The sequence below is a fragment of the Oncorhynchus keta genome, chromosome 10 (assembly GCF_023373465.1).
Source record: "Oncorhynchus keta strain PuntledgeMale-10-30-2019 chromosome 10, Oket_V2, whole genome shotgun sequence".
Classification (NCBI taxonomy): domain Eukaryota; kingdom Metazoa; phylum Chordata; class Actinopteri; order Salmoniformes; family Salmonidae; genus Oncorhynchus; species Oncorhynchus keta.
In genome coordinates, this window is record NC_068430.1 from 46,352,675 (window position 1) to 46,379,629 (window position 26,955).

Genomic DNA, 26,955 nt, shown 5'->3' on the forward strand with positions numbered 1-26,955 from the left:
CCTGTAGCACACACTCCAGCAGGTATATCTCTCTAGTCATCCCCAAAACCAATTATTTCTTTGGCCGCCTCTACTTCCAGTTCTCTGCTGCCAATGACTGGAACGAACTACAAAAATCTCTGAAACTGGAAACACTTATCTCCCTCACTAGCTTTAAGCACCAACTGTCAGAGCAGCTCACAGCACCTGTACATAGCCCACCTATAATTTAGCCCAAACAACCTCTTTCCCTACTGTATTTAATTAATTAATTTTGCTCCTTTGCACCCCATTATTTTTATTTCAACTTTGCACATTCTTCCATTGCAAATCTACCATTCCAGTGTTTTACTTGCTATATTGTGTTTTGCCACCATGGCCTTTTTTTGCCTTTACCTTCCTTATCTCACCTCATTTGCTCACGTCGTATATAGACTTGTTTATACTGTATTATTGACTGTGTTTGTTTTACTCCATGTGTAACTCTGTATCTGTCGAACTGCTTTGCTTTATCTTGGCCAGGTCACAATTGTAAATGAGAACTTGTTCTCAACTTGCCTACCTGGCTAAATAAAGGTGAAATGAAAATAAATAAAAATTCCCCAGCCTGCCAGCGGCCATCAAAGGTGAGCATTTACCACTCAAGTTGGTTAGGTCGCCAAACTGCAGTCAGGTTAAGACAACGAGCACACAGGTGAGCTTCCCTGAGACGGTTTCTGACAGTTTGTGCAGAAATTCTTTTTTTGTGCAAACCCAGTTCCAACAGCTGTCCGGGTGGCTGGTCTCAGACAATCCCACAGGTGAAGAAGCCGGGTGCGGAGGTCCTGGGCTGGCCTGGTTACACATGGTCTGCGGTTGAGGCAGGTTGAACCTTGTGCTAAATTCTTTAAAACAACGGTATAGAAACTAATACTCATTTACCTGGCAACAGCTCTAGTGGACATTACTTCACTCAGCATGCCAATTACACACTCCCTCAATACTTCTGTGGCATTGTGTTGCGTGACAAAACTGCACAGGTTAGTGGCATTTCTGCCCCAGCACAAGGTGCACCTGTGTAATGATCATGATCTTTTAAAATCAGCTTCTTAATATGCCACACCTGTCAGGTGGATGGATTATCTCAGCTAAGGAGAAATGCTCACCTACAGAGATGTAAAAAGATTTCTACACAAACTTTGAGAGAAATAAACTTTTGTGCATATGGAAAACAATTCTGGGATATTTTATTTCAACCCATGACACGAACAATTTACATGTTGGATTTATATTTTTGTTCATTGTTTATAAAGGGATAAGGATTTGGGGTTGGGCATGACTCTTCAAAACAGTGCAACCTAGTGGGCAAAAAAATAACTGCAACCTTAGTTATGAAATGCAATAGCTCCATCTTCTGGCAAAAAAAAAAGCACTTTAGTTTTACTTCATAGGTAGTAACATTACAGTTACAGGGCAGTGAACACAAACATCAGTACAGAGGTTGTTGCAGCTCTCTTATCCTTTAATGTGTTGTCAATACAGAGGATGTACAGACGTTTATTTTGTACAAACATGGAACAAAATACAAAATAAATACAGAGTCAAATTTCAGAAATCCCATTAGAGAATATAGAAGACCCACAAGTCTGACTTCTACCCTAAAAAGCTAGGTTATTTCTATTAAAATGGCACAAATTATCTAGATCAGTGTCTTTTGATGACTGATATTGACTCAAACCTTCCCTTTGTAAATAACTACAGAGGCCAAGGCGGTATGAACGGCACTATGTGGATTGCACAATGTCTGCATTTCCCTCAAATCACAACTCATAAGTCAATGACATTAATTACAAATGTTAGTGCAAAGCAACAAAAAAAACTCAAGTTCCATTCACTTCCCATAGAGCTGGACAGACTTTGCACGTCATCCCCACATAACCATCAAACGCAATCATTGCCGAAATTAAATGTAGGACCAATGTAAATAAGTGAGGGGGAAAAAAGCATTATTCAAAAAATACAGCAGGATTCACCACATTTTGGCACCTACATGTTGCCACTTGTTACTTGGCGGCGTCATGATTAAGTCTAGCTTGTCCAGTGGTGCCAAATAAAAAGCAACAAATCTGGGACCTGTGTTTGTATAAAAATGACTCTGGTAGAGAAGCTGCATAAAATATATTTTTCTTAACACACAGAAGCCATAAATTAGCTTTAATTTTAAATTTTTATTGACCAATGAATGTAGGTAAAAAATAAAATAAAAGTATAAATAATGACTTTTCTAAAGTTGCCTTATCCCATTCAAACAACATTTTTGAGAAGAGTCAAATACATTAGGGAACTTAGTGTTGTAGTTGTTTGAATGGTCACCTCCACAATACACAAATTTAAAAAAAAAGTTTGGCTAAATTTTCCAAGATATCCACAAAAATACCACTTATCTGCAGGTTGTTGAGCAAACATACACCAACCAGCGCTGTCGAGGACTATAGGCACTGACCGTTTGAATAACTAAAACAGACAGCCGTTACTAAAAACGTGTTACATCAACTTGACTGTAGCCAAAATAACTTGGTTACTCTTTGAGAGTAAGTACTCTCTTAACCAGATACTGATATTTGGTGTAAATTACCAAGGCACTTTTCATACGGTTATCAAAATAATGACAAAAAAGCCATAACACACGTCAAAGAGAGGAACGCATTGTACATCAGTAACGACTGCAATCAAGTAGCTAAAACAGCTCTAACGAGTTAAGTGCACCAAAGCAATACGCTTTCAGACACAGAAACGCAACATCAATGTATCTATGAGGTCCGTTTCAAAACACGCAGTAGTAGTGGAATATTAGGGAGTTACTTAAAGGCCAGTAGTTAAATTGTTTCTTATTTTAAAGGGCCAAATTTAGACCTGAAAGGCAACCTAGAACAGGGGCTTTCAACATGACCTTTGACATCTCCTTTAACAAATTCATGGGAAAGGAGGAGACCTCCAGACAGGCAATTACTGTATGTCAACCCAGCATTACTGAACTTCCTCATATGAATCAAATATAGGGAACAGTTCAGCTACAGTAGGTTGTCTGCAAGCCCTGTTTTGTGGTAGGCCTATGTTATCTAAAGCACCTGTTCTAGAGGAACCGACCAAATCAAACATGTTGGATATCACAAATACCCAGATCCCCATCAGTGTTCAACTCAAGCCATGTTCACAGTAACTGAACACATTTTATGTACAGTAAAGGCACTTAGTTTGGAAAGGAAATTCCATTTAAAAAAGTTTAAAAAATAGTTGTGATCACTCTGTAAATTGGGGTAGTGTTGAGTGCAGCTAGCAAATCAATCATATTAACTGACCAATTCTATGAAAAGTAGATAAACAACAACCTGGGTTCAGTGTGTTGAATGTTAGAGATGGGCAACTAACTACTATCCCTCAGCTTGAGCCGAACATTCGTCATTGAAAAGGGGCCTGTGCTGTTTGTGGTTAAAAAACTCAATTTTGCTCTACATTTTAGTTTCTTTCCTAATAGGGTTACACTGTCAGTCCCAAGCACCTTGGTAATTGGTTTGAACTGTAGAGGTGGAGCTTCTGTGTGCCAATTAAGAGCTGGGGACTCCACCCTCCATGGTGGTTGCTGGGTTGGAGTCTTTGTGGAATGGAGTCTCCTTAAAGATGAACCAACAGTTACCTGCCCACAGGATGACGTTCAGAAACCCGGAAATCTTGACAGAGGAGGAAAAGTACGAAACAAAGACAAAACACAGGACAAAGGAATTACAAATGCTACCCTATACCTGTAGGCCTGTCATTCACGCATGACTTGCACATTCACATTGAGAATTAGCTATAAAATGCAGAACACTCCGAATGAAATGTATTACAATATCAAATTGCTCACCACAGAGGCATTGAGTTTTCCCATGGACGGGTACTCTCCAGGTAAGCACTGGGGCTGGCAGGCCTCAACCAGGTGTCCTGGGTTGGTGGCCCACTTCACATCAGTCAGGCCCTTACCCCAGGCAGAGGAGGACACCAGCCACAGGAAGGCAAAGGCAGCAGTCACCAACAGGTCCTGGGAGAAACACAGGGCTATATCATCACTATATTAACATGTTGGAGAGGACAGAGGTACGTAGCTTTCCAATCATAAATATCATTACAACGATAAGGCTCACACCTTAACTATTATAAAAATGGTTCTCCAGCTATTCTACAACTATACTGTAGTAGTAATAATAGTCTACTACAAGGTAACTAACATACCAGTGGTAAACACAAGATAATATGGTATCTTTAGACTCACAAAGGTGGGTCCGCGGCCCTCGCGGTACACATGCTGGTAGCCCAGGTAGAGCACCAGGGTGGCGGTGCAGTACAGGAAGCCCAAGACACCGACACTGACATAGAACTCGGCTGAGGAGGAGTAGTCGCCCTGGAGGTAGGTCGCATTCGCAGCGCTGCTGTTACACACGGGTACCATGTAAGGGCCGTAGCTAGACAACCTAGAGAGTAGTGAGGCGGTTGAGAAACAAAACAAAATCTATAAAATCAACTGCATGGCACGAATGCATTTCAACCACAAAAGAGTCAAGAGTCAGAGACAAAGAAAATGATGTTGGTGGGAAGATTGGATTGTTTTTTTCCATGTGTGAATATGCAAGCATATCACAACCAGCTTAAGAGTAAATAGAAAATGCTATTTGGAATTACTTGCTACACATCTCTCGGCCCTTCAGCAGATTTTACACAACTTTTGTCAGGAATAGGCTTATTGTGAAGACCATTAGGTAGGCATTATAAAAAAAAGAAATCACAAACACAGAAAGACAATTACAGTAATGTTGTTAATTTGCAGCTCCATCTGTGAGGGATAACAGATTTTACCTGAAGGGGTAGCTGAACCCTGCCCTTACGGGCTTGGGCTCCTCCCCCGCACATTTCACAAGGATTTGGGTCACCCCAGAATAACCCCCCGTGGTGGCAAAGGCAAAGATGGTGAACACCTGCACAGAAAGAGGAGAGTCAGGGTGCATCTCAATGGCCTGTCGCTTCCTTTCCTCATCCCTTTGCCTTAACTGATCTAGGGCGCATCATTCTCATACCCGAGTGGGCAGCTAAGAAAATCTTTCCTGTAAGGATGACTTGTTGTCAGAGGCCTAGGCTGTGTTTTCAGATAGGTAGAGTGGGAGAGACAAGGAATGACAGGTCCTTTACAATTCCTCTTGCTGGTATCAAAACCTAGATGCCATTGCCTACTGTTGTTCCTTTGAGCAAGGTACTTAACCCCCCCTCCCCCCCACAACAGCTCCCCGGGTGCAGTGTGGTAGCCCCCACACCTTTCCAAAAACCTGTCTGTGTATACACAACCGTTCAAAAGTTGGGGCCACTTAAAAATATTGTTTTTGAAAGAAAAGCCATTAAAATAACATCAAATTGAATCATAAATACAGTGTAGACTTTGTTAATGTCGTAAATTTCTGTTGTAGCTGGAAACAGCTGATCTTTAATGGAATATCTACATAGGCCTATTATCAGCAACCATCACTCCTGTGTTCCAATGGCACCTTGTGTAAGCTAATCCAAGTTTCTCATTTCAAAAGGCTAATTGATTATTAGAAAACCCTTTTGCAATTATGTTAGCACAGCTGAAAACTGTTCTGATTGAAGAAGCAATAAAACTGGCCTTCTTTGGACTAGTTGAGCATCTGGAGCATCAGCATTTGTGGGTTCAATGACAGGCTCAAAATGGCCAGAAACAAAGAAGTTTCTTCTGAAACTCGTCAGTCTATTCTTGTTCAGTCTACACCAGCAAGAGGACAAGTACATTATTGTGTCTAGTTTGAGAAACAGACGCCTCAAGACCTCAACTGGCAGCTTCATTAAATAGTACCCGCAAAACACCAGTCGACGTCAACAGTGAAGAGGCGACTCCGGGATGCTGACCTTCTTGGCAGAGTTCCTCTGTCCAATGTCTGTTTTTTCCCCCATCTTATAATCCTTTCTTTTTATTGGCCAGTTTGAGATATGGCGCTTTCTTTGCAACTCTGCCTAGATGACCACCATCCAGGAGTCGCCTCTTCACTGTTGACGTCGAGACGGGTGTTTTGAGGGTACAATTTCACGAAGCTGCCAGTTGAGGACTTGTCAAGCATCTGTTTCTCAAACTAGACACAAATGTACTCGTCTTCTTGCTCAGTTGTACACCGGGGCCTCCCACTCCTCTTTCTATTCTGGTTAGAGTCAGTTTGCACTGTTCTCTGAAGCGAGTAGTACATAGCATTGTACGAGATCTTCAGTTGTGGTATTTTCTCACATGGAATAGCCTTCATTTCTTAGAACAAGAATAGACTGACGAGTTTCAGAAGAAAGTTTTGTTTCTGGCCATTTTGAGCCTGTAATCGAACCCACAAATGCTGATGCTCCTCCAGATACTCAACTAGTCCAAAGGCCAGTTTTATTGCTTCTTCAAATCAGAACAGTTTTCAGCTGTGCTAACATAATTGCAAAAGGGTTTTCTAATGATCAATTAGCCTTTTAAAATGCTAAACTTGGATTAGCTAACACAACGTGTCATTGGAACACAGGCGTGATGGTTGCTGATAATGGGCCTCTGTACACCCATGTAGATATTCAATTTATTTTTAAATCAGCTGTTTCCAGCTACAATAATAATTTACAACAGTAAAAATGTTATTTTAATGGGCAAAAAAAGTGCTTTCTTTCAACAAGGACATTTCTAAGTGACCCCAAACCTCTGAACAGTAGTGCATATGCGTGTTTTTCAGATGGGATGGGTTAAAAGACGAAGTCAAATTCTGGTTGGACACTTGACCAATAAAGTGATCGTAAATCTCCCCTGATTTAGTAATTTAGTTGTATTAATACATTCACAAACATATCCTAATATAACCTACATAAGACAGTATATAGCTATATTTAACTCGCACTCCACACGCTAATCTCCATCATAGCTGTTCTGAGCTCTGGTTCTGTAACTTACAACAGAGGAGAGAGAGCGATGTTCCAACGGGCAGGACGTGGAGCCATTTGAAGTGGTAAGATGTTCCTGCTGCACCAAAGTTAACAGGCCTGAGAAACTGTCATAAAGCGTGGGGATTGGTGACTCAGCAAGAAAACCACCAACTCCAGCAGAACGCCCCACTGGGTTCAGGTCTGACAGGAAGAGGCCCACCGACATTGCCCACATCACCAGCCAACATTCTGAAAACCTGACTTGGCAGAACTATGGGGATCTCACCTCAACCACCCTGGTAACCACTTCCTCTGCTCATAGCTGAGTAGTGGGGAGAGATTAAGGGGTGGGGAGAATGGCGCACACATCCGCAAGCTAAAACATACACCACTATCTCCCCCCCCCGGAGTAAGAGTTTCCCTGTGCTTGACCTTTTTCCCACTCTGCTCACCACATCAGCTTCCCCTACAGCATCCTCTTGTCATACAGGAAACTCCCTCCCTCAGTGAGTGCTGAGAGAGCGAACTGACTAACACTGACTGGCTCCGAACAGCAGAATCTGACTGACTAGGGGTGCATTTGAGGGCTCAAGTTGAGCAAGGCGAGGTGCAGAATCGCTGATCTGTAATGAGGAGTTATCTGAGATGCAAGGTGACTTGAGGATCAGTGATTCTTTACAGTATGACAGCAATGTAGTAGTCCATCTTCAAACACACTACCCACTGGTGCTCACTGGTTGAATCAACGTCGCTTCCCACTCCATTTCGATGAAATGACATTGACCCAATGTGGAACAGACATTGAATTGACATTGCTGCTCAGTAGGTAGGTATTCGAGGCTACTGAGTGCAGCGAGGGGATTCCTATGACAATGGGTGGGAATAAGTAGCCGAATTGGTCATTATAAAGATGGTTAACGCAGTGACAGTTAGCGAACGCAAGTAATAGACAAAAGGATATAAACTATATAGCTCTCTGTATCCATCTCTCCAAGTTACTCCTCTTCCCCTAGGTGTAAAAATAAAACTTTGGGAATAACACACCTTCTGGAACTACAGAAATAAACCTGTCTGGCGGGCTGATTGCATAGACTAATAAAATAAAAAAACGAGTGCCTATCTATACATAGAGTAGAATTATGTTGCTGCCCAAACTTTGATCAATGAAGGGATTCAATTATCTGGCCCAGGTTTCCCCGGTGGGAGGAGTTTGTATCAGGTGAAAAGTGATTGCATTCGTTTTGAAACCGGCCAGTTTCACACGAGTGAGCAAAAAGGCCCGTTTTCCCCCATTCACTTATCAAGAGAACATCCCTGGTCATTCCGACTACCTCTGACCTGGCAGACTCACGAAACACAAATGCTTCATTTGTAAATTATGTCTGGCTATCCATAAAAAATACAAGAAAATTGTGCTGTCTGGTTTGCTTAATATAAGCACTTTATAAAGTTTTAAATTTGTACTTTTGATACGTATGTATATTTAATATCACAACATGACCGAGCGACACAGGTTACGGTTCTAATTGTGAAGGGCGCTCCTCCCTCACCACTTTTGCCGTTCACATCACGGGCCTTAGAACGGTGCACCGCAGTTCAGCTTAAACTAACTCTGCCCATATTCCCTTGTTAGGTGCTTGAGGCAGCGTTCCAACGAATAGGTGCTTGTGAGCAGATCACTCCTCCAATGAAAATATCTGATAGGGCCGTGTAGCACGTCCCAACTTCCTTTTCAGAATAATGCCCGTTCTGAATATAGTCCCAACTCCAAAGTTGGCTGAGGCACGCTCCCACATGATCACAATGAAACAATTTACATAACAGTTCAACGGTGCATCAGAAACCATGAAGTTCAGGGACCGTGACATATTGAAGTCACTAACAGATACAATATAGACTTGCAATCAAGGACAGTGTCTTTTCCAACAGAGTATCAACACAAGACAACAGTTCCTGAAGTGTAAAATACTGGTAATTTCAGTGGCAGAGCCAAACAGGGAAGAAAACTTTTCAGTGATAAACTACTACGATGGAACTTTGTGGGAATTGGTTTCATCTTTCAGGTGTTTGGCACAGTAAAACATTTCTGAGCTTTCATATCACCGCCCCCACCAAACCCCATTCCAACAATCCCCCAGCTCAGCCACCCTCCAAATAAACCCTCCACTATGCAGTTTCCTGAGTAAGTAACACACCCAACCTCCCTGACTGAGAATGGGAGCACACAGGCTAGTACATTCATATAGTTTGTTTAGATGAGAGTTAAGGGATATGGGAAGTTAGCAAGCCTTTGTTATACAAGCTGGTGCCTCAAAGAGTCTGGCTTGTATCGTTGTCATGGCATATTGAATAAGCCATTACTTAAATACTGGAAGTCAAATGATACCCCAACGTTAAGAAGATGTAAGATTCAAATGGGTTTTTTAAATATAGAAATAAATCTTGCAGACAAATAACAAAACACATTTTGAAGCCATATGGGGCAGAGTCCGACAAGCTTTACAAAGAACATTAGGTGTGGATAAGATGGAAGCAAGTGTGTTAATGTATGTATGCAAATGTTAAGTTATTGTTTTTGTCTATGTAGGTTTTTGTATAAAAAAAGGAAAACTAGACTGAACAAAATATAAAAACGCAACATGCAACAATTTCTAAGATTTTACTGAGTTACAGCTCATAGGAGGAAATCAGTGAATTTAAATAAAATCATTGGGCCCTAATCTATGGATTTCACATGACTGGGCAGACGTGTAACCACGCTACCCCCAAGGACCTCCACATCCAGCTGCATCACCTGTGGGATTGTTTAAAAACTAATTCTGGTTGGCTGGGCCTGGCTCCCCAAATGGGTGGTTCTTGGAAGTCATATGCCTACCCATTGGGGAGCCAGGCCCAGGCAACCAGAATTAGTTTTTAAACGATCCCACAGGTGATGCAGCTGGATGTGGAGGTCCTTGGGGGTAGCGTGGTTACACATCTGCGGTTGGACGTACTGCCACATTCTCTAAAATGATGTTGAAGGCGGTTTATGGTAGAGAAATGAATAGCGATGCACAATATATCGGTTAACATATTGGAATCTGCCGTTATTAGCCAAAAATGCCAACATCAGTATTGGCCCAATGTCTAGTTTTACACAGACGTTAAAATCCGATGTCAAAGCTACCTATAAAACGTAGGTACATGACTTAATGACGCCAAGTAAAAGTTTGCGCTCCACGTGCAACACATCATTCATAACTTAGCCCACAACTCAAAGGCGAAATCCATTAAAGCCAAGATAATGGAATGCATTGCCCTTGACAATCAACCGTTCTCTGTCGTGGGTGATGTTGGTTTTCGCCAACTGGTCAAGCACCGGCACACACCACCAAGTGCGATGCATACTATGGAACGCCGTTTGGACCTTTGCGTGTCAAAAAAAATACAGTAGCACTGTCAAAGCTGTACAAAAAAACGTCTGCAAACAAGCAAACACCGGCCACGAGCGATGCGTTTACAATACCCTGTTGGTAATAAAGCATCACTTGTTTGACCGCAACTTTTGGGGTAGCTAGCTTAAGCTTGGTACCTAGCTAGCACCAATACAACCAGTCTGAAAATAATGACCAGTACAAACTGCAGTCATTTTCACTATTTTTAGCAATGATTTAGGAATCCTTGTAAGTATTAGCTAGGTTGCCACTCGTTGTTAGCCAATTAAAATTCTACTTTAGTTCAAGAAAATAAATAGCTAGCCAACGATTCATCGATGTGTATGCTATGATGCTGGTAAAGTTGACTCGCAGTCCTACAGTGCTGGTCATTAAAATAAAAACTTAACCCTGTTGCCCAAAGCTAACGTTATAGGCAGCCAGCTAGCTTCATCTGGCTCGACTGGGCCGGGAAGCTAGACACAATAAGGATTCGGCGCAATAGTATAATTTGCGGTTTACCTTCAAAATAAAAAGTATATAATTGACAGTAATGCAAATTAATACAAATAGTCGAGTTATGCCATACTTTTATTTTGAAGGCTAACCGCAAAGTACACTATTGTGGCTTGCGTCACATAGATGGGTCCGACAATTAATCAAATAAGAACAGTTTTATAAATTAGCGCAATTTTAAAACGACACCTAGCTATATAGTTACCTAGCTACCTATAGCTACTGAAACACATGTTTTTTTTGTTTTGGGGGAAGAACATTGTTTGCATCCATGAGCTAGATAGCTTTTTATTTTAATGTCCAGCACTGTAGGACTGCGAGTCAACTTTACCAGCATCATAGCATACACATCGATGAATCGTTGTGACATATGAAATACAAGTGATTGATTACACCTGTGCAATACCTACGTAAAAAATGTATGAAAGTGTTACATTTTTATGTGACATGAAGTCATATTCAAGTCCTGATTAGTCAACAAGCTTATTTGACAAGGCAAATAGTATTATTTGACACGTTAGTGTTATTTGCCGTCTCTTTTTTGACACGCAAAGACCCAACCGGCTTTCCATAGAAATCCTGGTTGAGAATGAAACGACTGAACAATGAAACAGCACATAAAGTGAAAGAAATAAGTTTTTGATTATGTTTTACTGGTAATGGAGATGCAAATTCCAACAAAATAACTTTTGTCAGTGTGTGTGTGTGTAACCTTTATATAACTATGCAAGTCAGTTAAGAACAAATGTTGATTTAAAATGACGGCCCGGACGATGCTGGGCCAATTGTGCGATGCCCTATGGTACTCCCAATCACGGCCAGATGTGATACAGCCTGGATTCAAACCAGGGAGTATAGTGACGCTTCTCGCACTGAGATGCAGTGCCTTAGACCGCTGCGTCCATGTGTGTTAACTATTTAACTGTACGAGAATGCTTAAAAGGCCACAAATTTAAATATCGGTATCATTTTTGGGGGGCAAGGAAAATATTGGATATTGGTATCGGCCAAAAATGTCACATCACTAGAAATTAACATTAAATAATCTGGCAACAGCTCTGGTGGACATTCCTGCAGTCACCATGCCAATTGCACAGCCCCTCAACACTTCTGTGGCATTGTGTTGTGTAACAAAACTGTACATTTTAGAGTGGCCTTTTATTGTTGCTAGCACAAGGTGCACCTGTGTAATGATAATGCTGTTTAATCTGCTTCTTGATATGCCACACATGTCAGGTGAATGGATTAGTGGCAAAAGGGAAACGTAAACTAATTTGGCATGTAAACTAATTTGTAAAACAAAATTGGAGTGAAATAAGCTTTTTGTGCATATGGAACACTCCTGGGATCTTTTATTTCAGCTCATGAAACCAACACTTTACATGTTCCCTTTATGATTTGTACTGAACAAAAATATAAAGCAGCCACAAAACATAGCAGGGATACATGTTGCCTTATTTGAACTCTTCTTCCCTCATACCATGCAACAGTATGCAGGCCATGGTTTTGCACCAGGATCACTGGTGTATATAAAGTAAACCCTGCCTCCACTCCCTCTCTGCACTGACGCTCTGAGAATGTTGTGTTGCAGCGTTGGCCAGGATTTACAGTGCATTTCTTGGTAACTGGCCACTCCCCTCTCTGACCAGAGAGGCATGTTGCTGGCTGGCACAGGACAGAGGAAAGGGAGGGGGGTAGTCACTAATGCTAGAATGGACCAGAGTGGAATTATGGTCAAAGAACATAAGCCCTTTCTAATTAATTTAGGGTGAGGGTAAAGTTACTGGTTAACATAAAGCTTAGAGGTTTTAAAAAAAAAAAAAACATTTTGGACTAGAAAGTCTACATTTATGTCCTCTAGCATGGCCAGATAGTGATGACTGAGGGAGAGGACGTCCTGGATTGGATACAAACTCCAACCTAAAAGATAACGTCTGTCTTAATTACCTACAGGGCTCTGTCACTGGCCGATCTACTAAAACACACACACACACACACACACCTTAAGCATACACAGACAGTACATTAACGGCCGTCAACAGTTAGTGCGTGCATGTGCCTGTGCGTTAGGCTAACAGCAGTCTGAATGTAGTGCATACAAAAACAATACCAGTACTGTACAGAGTACACACTCGAACAGATATGCATGTGTATACAGTAGGACCTATACAGAAACCCGAAAACCGAATGCCCATGGATCAGAACCAGAGGTCCTCCTCCTTGTATCCTGAGCCAGCTACTCAGTCAAGTTATAAAGTTCATGAATCCAAGCTATTTCTGTTGCAGCTGCTGACATTCACTTTGGCCAGCCGGCTACACCTCTAAAAAGTAACTTCACATAACATCCCTGCTCGAAATTGCACACTATCAGCTAATTAGCTAAATACCTCTTACACAGTGCAGCATATGTAAGTCGGCCTTCCAATGTGCTGGGCTGGGCATTTCCCGCATATTTTTTAGGGTCAAATTTAAACATTATTTGAGTTAACTTAACTTGTGATCTGTTTGATTTGGGTTGAATTATACTGACTTGGAGGTGATTCTTTGCTGTATAAGCAGCTAAACCAAACCGTGAAATCAGCTAGTGACAAACTATGGACATTCAAGAGTCATTGAACTTCACATCAAGTCAGTAAAGTGCTCTACAGAAATGTAGCTCAAGGAGGCAGCACTGTGAAAAAGCCGTCATTCAGTTAATTCATAAAGCAAGCCCATGTTAGGAAATAAGTAGCTACCTGCTCTGTATATCATAAGTGGAATTTCCATGTCCTTGTACTCATGGCGGTAACAAATTAGGTCAGGTGCCTAGTTGCCCTGGTTACTAATGAGCACGAGGAACTTGCAAATTGGGTTTGCACTGCGTACGGGATCCATTAGCCTTCTAGCTCTCAGTTTGCGTCACAATAATGCTGACACTATCTGCAACAACTTTGTTCCGGTCATCGAAATACCAATCTAAGTCCAGATCTAGCTAGGTCATAGGTAGTAAAGCATCAGTCTACACTCAGACATTAAATTATACCACAGCATTTTTGAATACTTATTCTGGCCTTCCTGACAGGCCACCCCCAGGTGTTGAGGGTAGGCAACAACACATCTGACACACTGATCCTCAACACTGGGGCCCCTCCCGGGTGCATGCTTAGTCCCCTCCTGTACTCCCTGTCACCCATGACTGCGTGGCCAGGCATGACTCCAACACCATCATTAAGTTTGCTCATGACAATTAACAGTGGTAGGCCTGACCACCAACAACGAGACAGCCTTTAGGGAGGCGGTCAGAGACTTTCTGTATCTATGGACATGACCCAGTTGTTCATTCTAAACTTTCCATTGCATACTGGCTGGCAAAGTTCTTATCCCTTGCTTGCTAGCTAGCCAAATACGGCTAACTTAGTCATGTTAAACAGTGCAGTCAAAATAACAGTAACTGCATAAGCTGTTTTCTTTTGACATTTATTTGGATACATCCATAACAATGAACTAATGAGGCATGATTTCATCTGGCATAGAAAATGTTCACTAGTCAGGAGACTGTTGTTCAGAGGAGATGGCCAACAACACAGCTAATACAATCACGTCAAACTGAAGCTGAAAATACTAAACTAGCTGCACTTTGTTTCGTTTGACCTTTTTTTTCAATTGACATTTCTTTGTATATATCCATGAAAATGATGCCAGCTGATTGATGACTTCGATTGTCTGAGAAACGCTGCTTGCATGTCTGTTTCGTCCCGACTCTCGACACGTTTATTACTACCGGACTGCTGGATATCGAATTTGAAGATTGAAACAATGTTGCAAATGTCAGAGAGGCAGACACCAAGGTTTACACAAATCTCTGCTTTTGAAAACTAAAATGTTAGTCTAAAAGAAATGTGAGATAACGTCTAGGTACTTTTTAGTGGAGATCAAGTTTATACATTGACTGGCTGGGCTGATGAGACAGTGGATTGCGCAGACAGGTGGAACAAAGTAAATGGCATTTTAAAATCATAGATTTATCTGGTGGTAACTTGTGGAAAAGAAACTGTCAAATGCAGTTTCAACCAATCAGTACTAGAACCAACAGTTGTAACCAATTCACGTAATGTGTGTATATCGGTACTGAGAAATTCAATGGCTACAGTTAATTCTTACACTTTGTTTGAGTTTCTTTCGAATGCAAAAGTCCAATTTAAAACAGTAATTTATTACATTGATTTTCATAATAGAAAGTTAACTAATGTTTTGGTTAGCTAAACTAGCAAGTATGTTTGGATACCAAGGAAACAAGTCTAGCTACCTATTTAGTACACTTGCTTGCTAACTTCTGTGGATGTTTAACACATTTTAACACAGCAAATGTGTTAATTTATAGAGATGGTATAAAAGGTTTCATCAACTTGGATTGCATTCACTTGAAAATAATGCAACTCCATGTAAGGTTAGTTCCACTCCGCAAGCGGGGTCGTGTAACACACTTTACACGTCGTTCATTATTTTCCATAGAACGCATAGTTAGACAGAGTCGTTGATTATGCCTTACATAACGTTTACTATAACAACCCAAAACTCAAGTGCAAGATCATCTTGAAGGGGCGACTTGCTACGAGTCCTAGCTAACCAAAATAGACAGTCGCTGAAAAGGGTGTTGCCCGATGAGATCTACGCACGAAGCTTTGGTGTTTGAGATTGTAGCTCGCCAACGTTAGCTAGCAGAGAGCTATATTTTAAGACAACCGAAACACTATCTGCATCAATACACTTGTTCAACTACTGAATAATGTTAAAAGTAGGTAGCTCGTTAACGTTACCTGAAAAGCCAGCAACATTAACCAATAATGACTAGCTAGTGAATTTAGTGCTTGTTTGCCAGCTTCAAGACAAGATACATTAATAGATTGCACCACATATTTTGGTTAAGATATATAATTAAGGATATCTTACCCATTCTAGAACCCGAATAAATCCCAGAGGTTCTTTCAACGGTCCCAGGTCAAGTCTGAATCCCGAAAGCAGTTTCTTAAGTTGAAAAAAAGACGAAGACAAAACATCTGAATCATGACGGTTGTCAGGAATTATTTCAATCAAATTATTTGAGTTTGCGAAACTAGCTAGCTAACTGGCAAAAACATATTTACGAATGTTTGTCACCTTCACCATTACAGTAGATAGCTAACGTTGGCTAGCTCGTGTCAGCCGACCCACCTGAATAAATTCCATGTTCGATTTTCAGAAGTTTTGTTCGTTAAGTTCCCTTTACTGGAAGAAAACGTATATTCTCCCAAAGCAACAATCTTGTACTTGGACGAACCTCTGGTTTACATTCGACTGAATTTTGGCAGGCAGCAGATGTTGTAAAACTGCTGTCAAACTTTCTAAACTGTATAGGCACACGTGACAAGCAACTTGTTTTTCTTCTTCTTTGGTATAATGGCGATCGTACATTTTGTTTGTGCATGCCGCCACCTACTGTGCTGGAGTGTTGTCGATCATGATACATTTTGTTATAAGTAAGAGGGAAATGAACAAATTCCACCATCAACAACCCCTACACCACAGAAGGCTGCTGAAGGGAGGACGGCTCATAATAATGACCGGAACGGAGCAAATGGAATGGCATCAACTACATGGAAACTATGTGTTTGATGTATGTGTGATACCATTCCCCTGATTCAACTCCAGCCTTTACCACGAGCCCATCCTCCCCAATTAAGGTGTGACAAACCTCCTGTGACCTACACCTATAGACCACTATCCCATAACAAAAAACAATTACCCCATTCCACTACTTTGACCCTAACTGATTCTACATCAGGCCGACGGCCGGGCAGGATGGGACTCTTGTTCAACCCACCTTGTAACTCTTCTGCAGTAAAATCTCATACACCTATGTACTTCTCTGCAGCTGCCACCACAACATTTATTTCTGTGATACCATTTCTGCGATACAGTTGATAACCATGGCAATGAATGCAAAGAAGACAACCTTACTGAAGTACAAATTCGTATCACTCCATATTCGCCAAGGCCATATTACTCAACCTTGACCAATCATCCTCTACTCTTTTCACTGCCTCACCATATGACACCTTTTGTTCTACTCTGGCAACCTCAACCAGTCTCTCTTGCACCGGACACTTCTGATCCACAAAAAGATGGCACCCCCACAATTAACACAGTTTTGTCATGACTTTGGTTTTGTCATGGCAATGGATTTTTTATTTTATTTTACCTTTATTTAACTAGGCAAGTCAGTTAAGAACAAATTCTTATTTTCAATGACGGCCTAGGAACAGTGGGTTAACTGCCTGTTCAGGTGCAGAACGACAGATTTGTACCCTGTCAGCTCGGGGATTGAGACTAGTAACCGAAAGGTTGCAAGTTCAACACTTTAACCACTAATCTACCCTGCGATGACTTCGCGTAGTACATCTTTTGATCAGTGATGCACGGAATGTGCCTTTGTTTCACATACGTTTTCCGCTGAAACTAACAAGTTCTAAAGCGAATACTGGAACAATAAGTCTAACATAGAACATGTGAAATGGTCAGCGGCGATCTAAAGATTAATAATGTCATTTTGGTTGTTATTTTGTGATGCCATTAAACATGTTATAAAGGAAATACTGTAACTTGAAAAGTACATACACTTCATGTACGAAGTCTCCATCCTCTACGTTGTGTATGAAATGTGACAAATGAGTGTTTTTGTTACGAGAGGGATGTGATCTTAGAAACTAAGAGGTAATTGTTTCTATAACTTTGTACAAGTGAGTAGTCACTGCTCCTCGAGTGAGGTCAGAGAGCCTGTCAGCCTCACAAACCGTCCATTTTGAATGAACTGTATAAAATGGTGTGTTAAGAATTAACATATCAGACCAGAGAGGCGTTGAGCTGCAGCTCACATTCAAAGTGGTTTGAACAATGAAATCTCAACACGAGTTAGAGACGATACTCATCTCCCGTAAAAATCACTGCCAATATTCACCTCTCCGAAAATCATAGCTGTCCTAAGTAAATGTCTAGAAAAATGAACTTAAGTGGGACCATTCTACTACTATTCTCAAAATCACAGAAGTACGCTACTCTCATCACTCAATGGGAACAATCGACATGGCTGGCTAGCCTATCTTCAAAGAGGCAACTTTAGGAGCGAATGGAAGGGAAATCAACTTTGTAGTTCTGTTCAGGACTACACGAAAAACCAAAGCATTTACACGTAAATACATTCATGATTATTTACTCCAAACAGGCGAGTAGTTTCTAAATGTACCAAAGTATTATGTCTATGTCCTTCTCTCCCTCGCCATCCTTTTTGTAACAAGCCGCCATATTGTGTCAGTCCACTAGGGACCTGTTTCTAATGTATTAAGTGTGTATGTTTATCTTGTGTTACCATTTAGTTAGCTGGTACATAAATAATTAAACCAATTTGTGCAGTACCGAATCATAAGTACGGCTGGGGTTTTAGCATATGCAGGAGGTTATGATTGTTCAGAATGATGATATGATACAAGGTTATGATTATACGTTGACGGTTTATGAATGTAATAGGTTAAGACCTTTAGTTTAATCCAGGAGATTTAAGGAACCACTCTCGTGGTGCCCCAATTCCCAATTAGTTAATTGTTACATGATTCATTTAATTGGTAACAATTAAAAATAGTTTGTTGATTAGATAAATAACAGTCATCAGATTAATGAAAGTAAAGTCACAACAGTTTTAACTTGTTCTTAAAGAGACAGGGCATGTTTATTTGAAATCCGAACCAGGTACAGTCCTTTGGACCAGTGTTTCCCCAGAGTCGGGGATCCCTTTGGGTGCACGTTTTGGCTTTTGCCCTAGCACTACACAGCTAAAAACAGGCAACCCCCCCCCAAAACAATGTGTTTTAATTTTTAGCTTAAAACCTTGTGACTAGGGGGCAGTATTTTCATTTTTGGAAAAATAACGTTCCCATAGTAAACGGGATATTTTGTCAGGACAAGATGCTAGAATATGCATATACTTGACAGTTTAGGATAGAAAACACTTTAAAGTTTCCAAAACTGTACAAATATTGTCTGAGTATAACAGAACTGATATTGCATGCGAAAGCCTGAGAAATCCAATCCGGAAGTGCCTCGTGTTTTGAAAGCGCTGCGTTCCAATGAGTCCCTATTGAGCAGTGAATGGGCTATCAACCAGATTACTTTTTCTCCGTATTCCCCAAGGTGTCTACAGCATTGTTACGTAGTTTTACGCATTTATGTTGAAGAATACCCGTAAGCGGCTACATTTCGCAACTAGTCACCTGATGGCTGCCAGTGATTCTCGAGTAAAATACAGAGGTAGCCATTATTCCAATCGGTCCTAACTGAAAAACCAATTGTCCCGGTGGATATATTATCAAATAGATATTTGAAAAACACCTTGAGGATTGACTATAAACAACGTCTGCCATATTTCTGTCGATATTATGGTGCTAATTTGGAATATTTTTCTGCATTTTTGTGAATGCAATTTCCGGGCGATTTCTCAGCCAAACGTGAAGAACAAACTGAGCTATTTCGCCTACAGAAATTATATTTTTGGAAAAAAGGAACATTGTCTATCTAACTGGGAGTCTCGTGAGTGAAAACTTCCGAAGCTCAAAGGTAAACGATTTAATTTGATTGCTTTTCTGATTTCCGTGACCAAGTTACCTGCTGCTAGCTGGACAAAATGCTATGCTAGGCTATCGATAAACTTAATCAAATGCTTGTCTAGCTTTGGCTGGAAAGCATATTTTGAAAATCTGAGATGACAGGGTGATTAACAAAAGGCTAAGCTGTGTCTCAATATATTTCACTTGTGATTTTCATGAATAGGAATATTTTCTAGGAATATTTATGTCCGTTGCGTTATGCTAACTAGTGTCAGTCGATGATTACGCTCCCTCATGCGGGATGGGGAGTCAGAGGTTTTTAAAACGTGGGTCTCTGCCCCACCTGCCCTGAACGACGGGTCGCCACAGAGCCTGATCATAATTATTTTAGTGATCCATGGTAGACATCCTTCCAAACAACCAGCTGAACCGTATTTGCACTTGACCGTTTATGGATGAGAAAGTGAAATTGACATTTCCAAAAAAGTTTAGCGGGGATGCTGCTTTGCCATCTATTGCCTCGGATAGGGCTCTCCAACCCAGTTCTTGTTGTAGAGCTACCATGCTGTAGGTTCACTCCAACGCTGATCTAGCGCATTTAATTCAATAATTAGCTGGTTGATAAACAATCGGATTAGTTACAACTGGGGTTGGAGCGAAAAACCACAGGAAGGCAGGTCAACAGGAACAAGGTTGGATAGCCCTGACATAAACAGCCAGCCAGGGTTTCATTAAATAAACTATAGGCACAATACTTTTATTGCACACTGAGGGCTAATTAAACTGATGCATTTGGCGATGTTAAACTTAAATTTACTGGCACTATGAAGAATAGAGTAGCCATACTAACTTATGAGGCTTTGCTAAACAAGACATTGAGATAAACCAATATAAAGCCTATGCGCACGGTTCTGTCTGCCTGTCCCGATCATCTATCTTAGCTATAAAAAATGTAAAAACCCTAGTGTGTGTTTGGTCTAAGGTCTGTTGCATGAAGAATAGCTCAGCCTATTCACCAAAAACCCCTACTTTAGTGAACTTGAGCGAGACACTGCATACAACACCCATTCTGCCAACGCACACATCCCTGGGTCGCTCCCCTTTTCAGTTCGCTACAGCTAGCAACTAGAACGAGCTGCAACAAACACTCAAACTGGACAGTTTTAGCTCAATCTCTTCATTCAAAGACTCAATCATGGACACTCTTAGACATTTTTAGCTGCTTTGTGTGGTGTATTGTTATCTTTACCTTCTTAACCTTTGTGCTGTTGACTGTGCCCAATCATGTTTGTACCATGTTTTGTGCTGCTACCATGTTGTTACCATGTTGTCATGTGTTGCTGCCTTGCGTCTCTCTTTATGTAGTTAGTGTTGTCTCTCTTGTTGTGATGCGTGTTTTGTCCTATATTTCTATTTATATTGTATTTTATTTATTTTTATCCCAGGTCCCGTCCCCGCAGGAGGCCTTTCGCCAGGCCGTCAGTGTAAATAAGAATTTGTTCTTAACGGACTTGCCTAGTTAAATAAAGGTTACTTTTTTTTAAAGTCAAGAAATTGCTAAATACTGCATTGGGATAGCCTACATCTTTTGATTAGCGATGCACGGTTGTGACTTTCTACCTGGTGGCCGACACACCTACCTATGCCTGGCTGTGCCCCCCTCCCAGCATTCTCTCTCCCTCGCTAGCTCGCTCTTGAAGTAGACGATAGCAAATAGTTTCATCCGTTGGAAAAATAATGAATCTTAAGAGTCGATTAACCTTGACACCCAGAAATGGGAGTTGATGGGCAAGGAGAGGTGCCCTAAAGTCGTGATAGATAGAGGCTGTTGTCGAAGTTACACTATAGTGGCATGGACATATGATGACACTGCCATCATTATCATGTCGTCACTAACCATAGCTAGCTACCATAGTGATCCCTCGAGAGTAGCTCATTTCTGAGCATCATTCAAGTTTGCTAGCTAGCTAGGCGGCTGTGCAAGAAATTCTATAATTATGCTAGCTAATTGTTTCAACGCACCATCCCAGTGTGAAATTACAAGACAAAATGTGTTTGTAGATCGACTGTGGTGATTGAAACTACAGCAACCAATGTGATAACGGCTGAGGTAATTTGCTGTTCTCCAAATATCATTTTAGAGTTTAAAAATTGGTGTCAGGGAAAATGACACCCATTCATATAACTTTTATTTATCTAGACAAGTCAGTTAAGAACAAATTCTTATTTACAATGACCGCCTACCCTGGCCAAACCCTAACCAACATTTTGCGCCGCCCTATGGGACTCCCGATCACGGCCAGTTGTGATACAGCCCGGGATTGAACCAGGGTTTGTAGTGACACCTCAAGCACCGAAATGTAGTGCCTTAGACCGCTGCTCCACTCGGGAGCCCAGAGTGTTGTTGTCCCATACAAAAAATGTGAGCCATTCCACGAATGGCGTGCCTTGTGGTTAGTGTAATTTTGAAAAAATAATAATAACTATACACTTCAGCTAATTGTAGCATTGCCATAAAGAGCACATGTTCAACTTCGTAACAAACATGTTTTCCCCATCTCAAGCTGTTAAATTAAGAAAAATGATTACTAAAGTGACTAAAGGTGACAAAGTGCCTGTAACAGGGTTAATGATTTATTCTTAAAATCAACAATAACTCACCCTTGTGACAGTTGAACTGTAACTGATCGATAAACACATTTTCCCATATCATTTGTAGCCAACTCATGTACAGTACTTGTGATAGCCACACATTCAGGGTCTGTTCTACAGCCTACTTGAAATGTAGATCAGTAAAGTAGAGTCTGTAGTGAAGATCACTTGGGGGTAGGCTCTCTACTGGCCCAGTCTCTTCAGCCATCATCTTTCACTTTGACATCATCAGTATCAACATCATCTACCCCCTCAGGCAGTGGGATATTCCTGTCACGGCAGATATTATGCAGGATGGCACAGATGATAATAATCCTGCTCACCCTCTCCGGCTTCAACTGGATGTCTGCTTGCAGGATGGGAAATCTCCTCTTCATTTGGCTGATGCCCCTCATTACATCTCACGTTTTCTTAAGTGCCCTGAAAATAACCACCACAACATCTGTATCACTAAAATAGGCCAAATTGATCATAGATACAAGACAGAGAAGGGGATACTGACAATTGGAAAACCACACCGTTTTATTTCTCCTCGGGTGGTTATGTACTAAGTATTCCTATTCACAAATTTGCTACGACAACCAACTTACTTCATTTAAAGTTAAACTCAATGAAAAGGTTGATTTTAAACATGTATAATACAACATCTTACCTGTTGTAGTTCAACTGTGGGCCAGGCAGTGGATGGAGGTAAGATGTGAGCAGCACTGTCCCCCAGCAAGTGATATGAGCAAGCGCAAGAAGCCCATCAATCTGTTTGAGGCCACCCTCACTCAGTATCTCCTGATCCACACACTTCGGCACAACATAGATAACCTTGCAGTGTGCATCGAACACCATGTGGGTGTCGATTAAAATAATTGGGTCTCCAGGGAAATTCTTGAACTCCTTGTTGTATGTCGTACTTAATACTGAGCTGCTAAAAGTTGTGCCAATGACTCCAGCAACACTGGGGAAGCCAGCTATTGCCTTAAACCTAGCTTGGTTGTGTTGGAGCTGGCTGGCATCTTGCGGGAAGGCAACGAACTGGCCTACTAGTTGAGGATCTGAGAGGGCATTGATAGTTTGTGTTACCACCATTCTGACATGAGCTATAGAACAGCTTGACAGTCCCAAATCGTCACTACTGCACAGTAGCATCTTGCCTGTGGCCAAGTAACCCAGGGTTATTAGTAATTTAACTTCAGGAGAAATGTCTTGACATTGATGTTTTGACGACGTGAGAGTCTCTGACTAACTCCAATAGAAACTTCATTCTTGCCTGATCAAATCAAATGTATTTATATAGCCCTTTGTACATCAGCTGATATCTCAAAGTGCTGTACAGAAACCCAGCCTAAAATCCCAAACTGCAACCAATGCAGGTGTAGAAGCACGGTGGCTAGGAAAAACTCCCTAGAAAGGCCAAAACCTAGGAAGAAACCTAGAGAGGAACCAGGCTATGTGGGGTGGCCAGTCCTCTTCTGGCTGTGCCGGGTGGAGATTATAACAGAACATGGCCAAGATGTTAAAATGTTCATAAATGACCAGCATGGTCGTATAATAATATGGCAGAACAGTTGAAACTGGAGTAGCAGCACGGCCAGGTGGACTGGGGACAGCAAGGAGTCATCATGTCAGGTGGTCCTGGGGCATGGTCCGAGGGCTCATGTCCTCCGAGAGAGAGAAAGAAAGAGAGAATTAGAGAGCATATGTGGGGTGGCCAGTCTGCATCTTCCCAGCAACTCCTTGTCATCACACATTAATAAAGCATCTTTGTTTGTCACAGTATGATGGGTTTCCTGATTAAAATGTCCTCCTAGAACATGCCCTGGCCAATAATGACAATTCCTCATATGCCTTACAAGGTCTGCCTTTGCACTGTAGCATTTGTCACAGTCTTTGCACTTATATGGCTTTTCCCCCTGTGTGAATAGTCATATGGATTCTCAGATTAGTATTGTGTGCGAAGCATTTGCCACAGATATGGCAACAATATTTTTTGCCTCCACAACTCCGCTTTAACCCTGACGATGTTTCTCCCTTCTCAACCCAAGCATTTTCTCTTGTTCTAGTCTCATCAGCAGAGCACAATTTACTGCAGAGAAGGGCTGAGAGACACTGTAGTTCTCTTCTGTTTCCATCTGCTCAGTTGTGTTGGTAGGTATAGAGTCTGTTCTTTACATTTTGACTTTGGTAAATGTGTGAGGGTTGAGATGGGTCCTCATCACAGTCACTTTTAATATAGGGAGGGTTGAATATGAACTCTTTTATATCAGACTCCAGCCCTTGAAGTTGGTCTCCGCCCTGACTGACCCAGAACTCCTCCTCCTCTTTAATCTGTGTGTGATCTTTCGGACTGGTCCTGAGGTCTTCTTCCTCTTTAATCATTGTTGGCTCAGGGTCCTGTTCATTTTTAATCTGTGTGGGATCTGGGTCTTGGCCCAAACTGGGGCTCCCCTCTTGCTGAGAAACCACTTCTTGTAGAAAGAATAGAAGAAAACATTCAATGTGTTTACAAATTCAATCATAGTTTTGTTCATATAATTTTGCTAAGATTTCTATTCCTCAAAACAGATCATAATTAACAGCCAACTAACATAACTGTTTGTTTAGCAGTGGCTTTGGGTGGCTAAATTTGACATATTTACAACAAGCGTTGGGAAAAACTTCTAGCCAATCTAGATGGCTAGGTAGAGATGCAGGTAAAATTAGTTCACTGCCTAGTTACAAACCTGTTCCATGTAACTTTATCTCGGGTTCCAAAACCAAATCTAGCATCCTTTGTAGACGTTCAATCTCCTCCTTTGAACGGGATAGTTCTTCCTGGTACTCTGCTAAGGTTTTTTAAATGCCCCAGATATTTCCACAGCGGCCGCTGATAATCGGTCGGTAAGAAACGTGTTAAATAGTTGTAATTTTAACATTGTGAAGGGAATCCTAGTCCAGTCAATATTCCACCATCATTTGCAAATTGGAAAGAGGGGAAGATAATGCCAAAATTCTTCTTCTTCAGTGGTTTTAAAATGGCGGTTGACAACCAACTTTAGTGTTGCATTACCGCCACCAGCTGGACTGGAGTGTGGACCAAAGACGTAAATTCCTCAAAACTGTCTCGCTTTTTAAAATTTATAAAAATAAAAAATAAATATTACCAATGTAGAAAGGTCTGTATACATACAATAAGTACACAAATAGAAAATTATAACATATGCTAGGGGGTACAACAAATGACAGATTATACAAAGACCTGAAAAGAAACACACATATTGATTGTTTTAACAGCTTTCTTATTAGAAGACGTTAATTTTTTAAACCTTTATTTAACTAGGCAAGTCAGTTAAGAACAAATTCTTATTTTCAATAACAGTGGGTTAACTGCCTGTTCAGGGGCAGAACGACAGATTTGTACCTTGTCAGCTCTGGGATTTGAACTTGCAACCAACGCCCTAACCACTAGGCTACCCTGCCTCCCCGTATTAATGTACTGCTCGAATTCCTTATGAGGTAAAATTTATGAGGTAAAATTGTTTTTCTTTATCTTTATTATGGTTAAGGAAACCGAGCAGCACATTCTCCCATAAGATAAAAAAAAGTCATAAAGAATATTAACAACTGTGAATATCTTTCCATAATTGTTTTACATGTAGACAATGCCAAAATAAATGTGAAACCGTTCCTGGATGCTCAACACAAAAAGTAGAATCAATGTTAATGTATATTTTTTCGTTTCTTCAGGTAATGATTCGCAGGGTAATACTTATGGATCATTCTGAAAGAGACCTCTTTGACCTTGTCAACAACCAAGTATTTGTGTGGTAATAACCAGATGTATTTCCAACAGATATTAGTGACCAATGTATTCCAGTAACTTGTGACACAAGGAACGGATACAATATCCCTTTGAAATAAAGCACGTATAGATCTGTTGTTATGAGGGAGCGGAGGATAAACATATTTTCCCTATTGGAGAGTCAACTGGATTAATAAGTGAGGGTAGGTCAAGAAGGTGAGGTCTGGTTACACCTCTAAATAACATGAGAGAATACCATCATGGTTGCCATTTTTACGTCTCTGCTTTCACTACGAAGGAAGTTTCACGAGCCAATGCTAACTAGCATTAGTGCAATGACTGGAAGTCTACAGGAACAGGTAGTACGCTAGCTGTTCCTGTTCTTCTGACTATGGGGAAGTAGATAAATGGCTACATTGCCAAAATCTCAAACTAACATTTGAAAATTGAGGAAATTACAGTCATTGGAGTTAATTGCAGGGTTTTTTCTGTATAGAAAATTCATAGGCGGGCCATCTAAGTAGAGCTCTGCTACCCGACGACCCGAACTCGACATTTTACATTAGGTTAGAGCCGGGTAGGGCCTGTTCTTCCATCAATAACTAGGGTGCAGGCAGGGCTCGGGTATCTCTAAATTTACATTTTGAAGGTGAGCCATTTGCTTGTGCTCTGCTGTGCAGTACAGTCATGTCTGACTGAGATCATAACATTGTGTTTGAACATTGTGCTTCAACATAATCAGATAAGACAGGAATGATTATTTCACAGAATACTTACTGTACCTTAAATTAGAGCTCGTGTCCCTTCATTGAGCAGAGCAGCCCAGTTGAGCCGTTGCTATTGATGCATGCAGAGGAGCTGCACGCAAGGAGCAAGTGACAGACTAATAATTTCTGGTTTCAGGCCAGACCTTAAATTTGGAAGAAGCAATTGGGCCTGTGTAGGGTAGGACATGACCATAGGGCTTAGCCTTAAAAATTAAATCCCTTGCAGGGCTCTACGTCTAAGTGCTAATGTAACGGATGTGAAATAGCTCGCTAGTTAGCGGTGGTGC

The 26,955-nt window shown here is 41.1% G+C and overlaps 1 protein-coding gene across 3 annotated transcripts; it reads right to left on the bottom strand.

Annotated features, from left to right (window-relative positions):
• Positions 1–1,459: 1,459 nt before the first annotated feature.
• sypl2a (synaptophysin-like 2a) lies at positions 1,460–25,103 on the bottom strand. 3 transcript variants are annotated; one of them, XM_035778390.2, is made up of 8 exons: positions 24,844–25,103; positions 22,782–24,585; positions 22,453–22,549; positions 15,795–15,869; positions 4,849–4,967; positions 4,268–4,466; positions 3,863–4,036; positions 1,460–3,686 (listed from the first exon to the last, which is right to left on the bottom strand). In XM_035778390.2, exons 3-8 carry the CDS (start codon positions 22,522–22,524, stop codon positions 3,564–3,566), a joined length of 762 nt encoding a protein of 253 aa, XP_035634283.1. In that variant the 5' UTR covers positions 22,525–22,549; positions 22,782–24,585; positions 24,844–25,103; the 3' UTR covers positions 1,460–3,563. The 3 variants fall into 3 exon arrangements, with proteins under 3 accessions (XP_035634283.1, XP_052383146.1, XP_035634284.1); XM_052527186.1 differs by having other exon boundaries at positions 22,782–24,588; XM_035778391.2 differs by lacking the exons at positions 22,453–22,549; positions 22,782–24,585; positions 24,844–25,103 and adding an exon at positions 16,056–16,259.
• Positions 25,104–26,955: the final 1,852 nt, after the last annotated feature.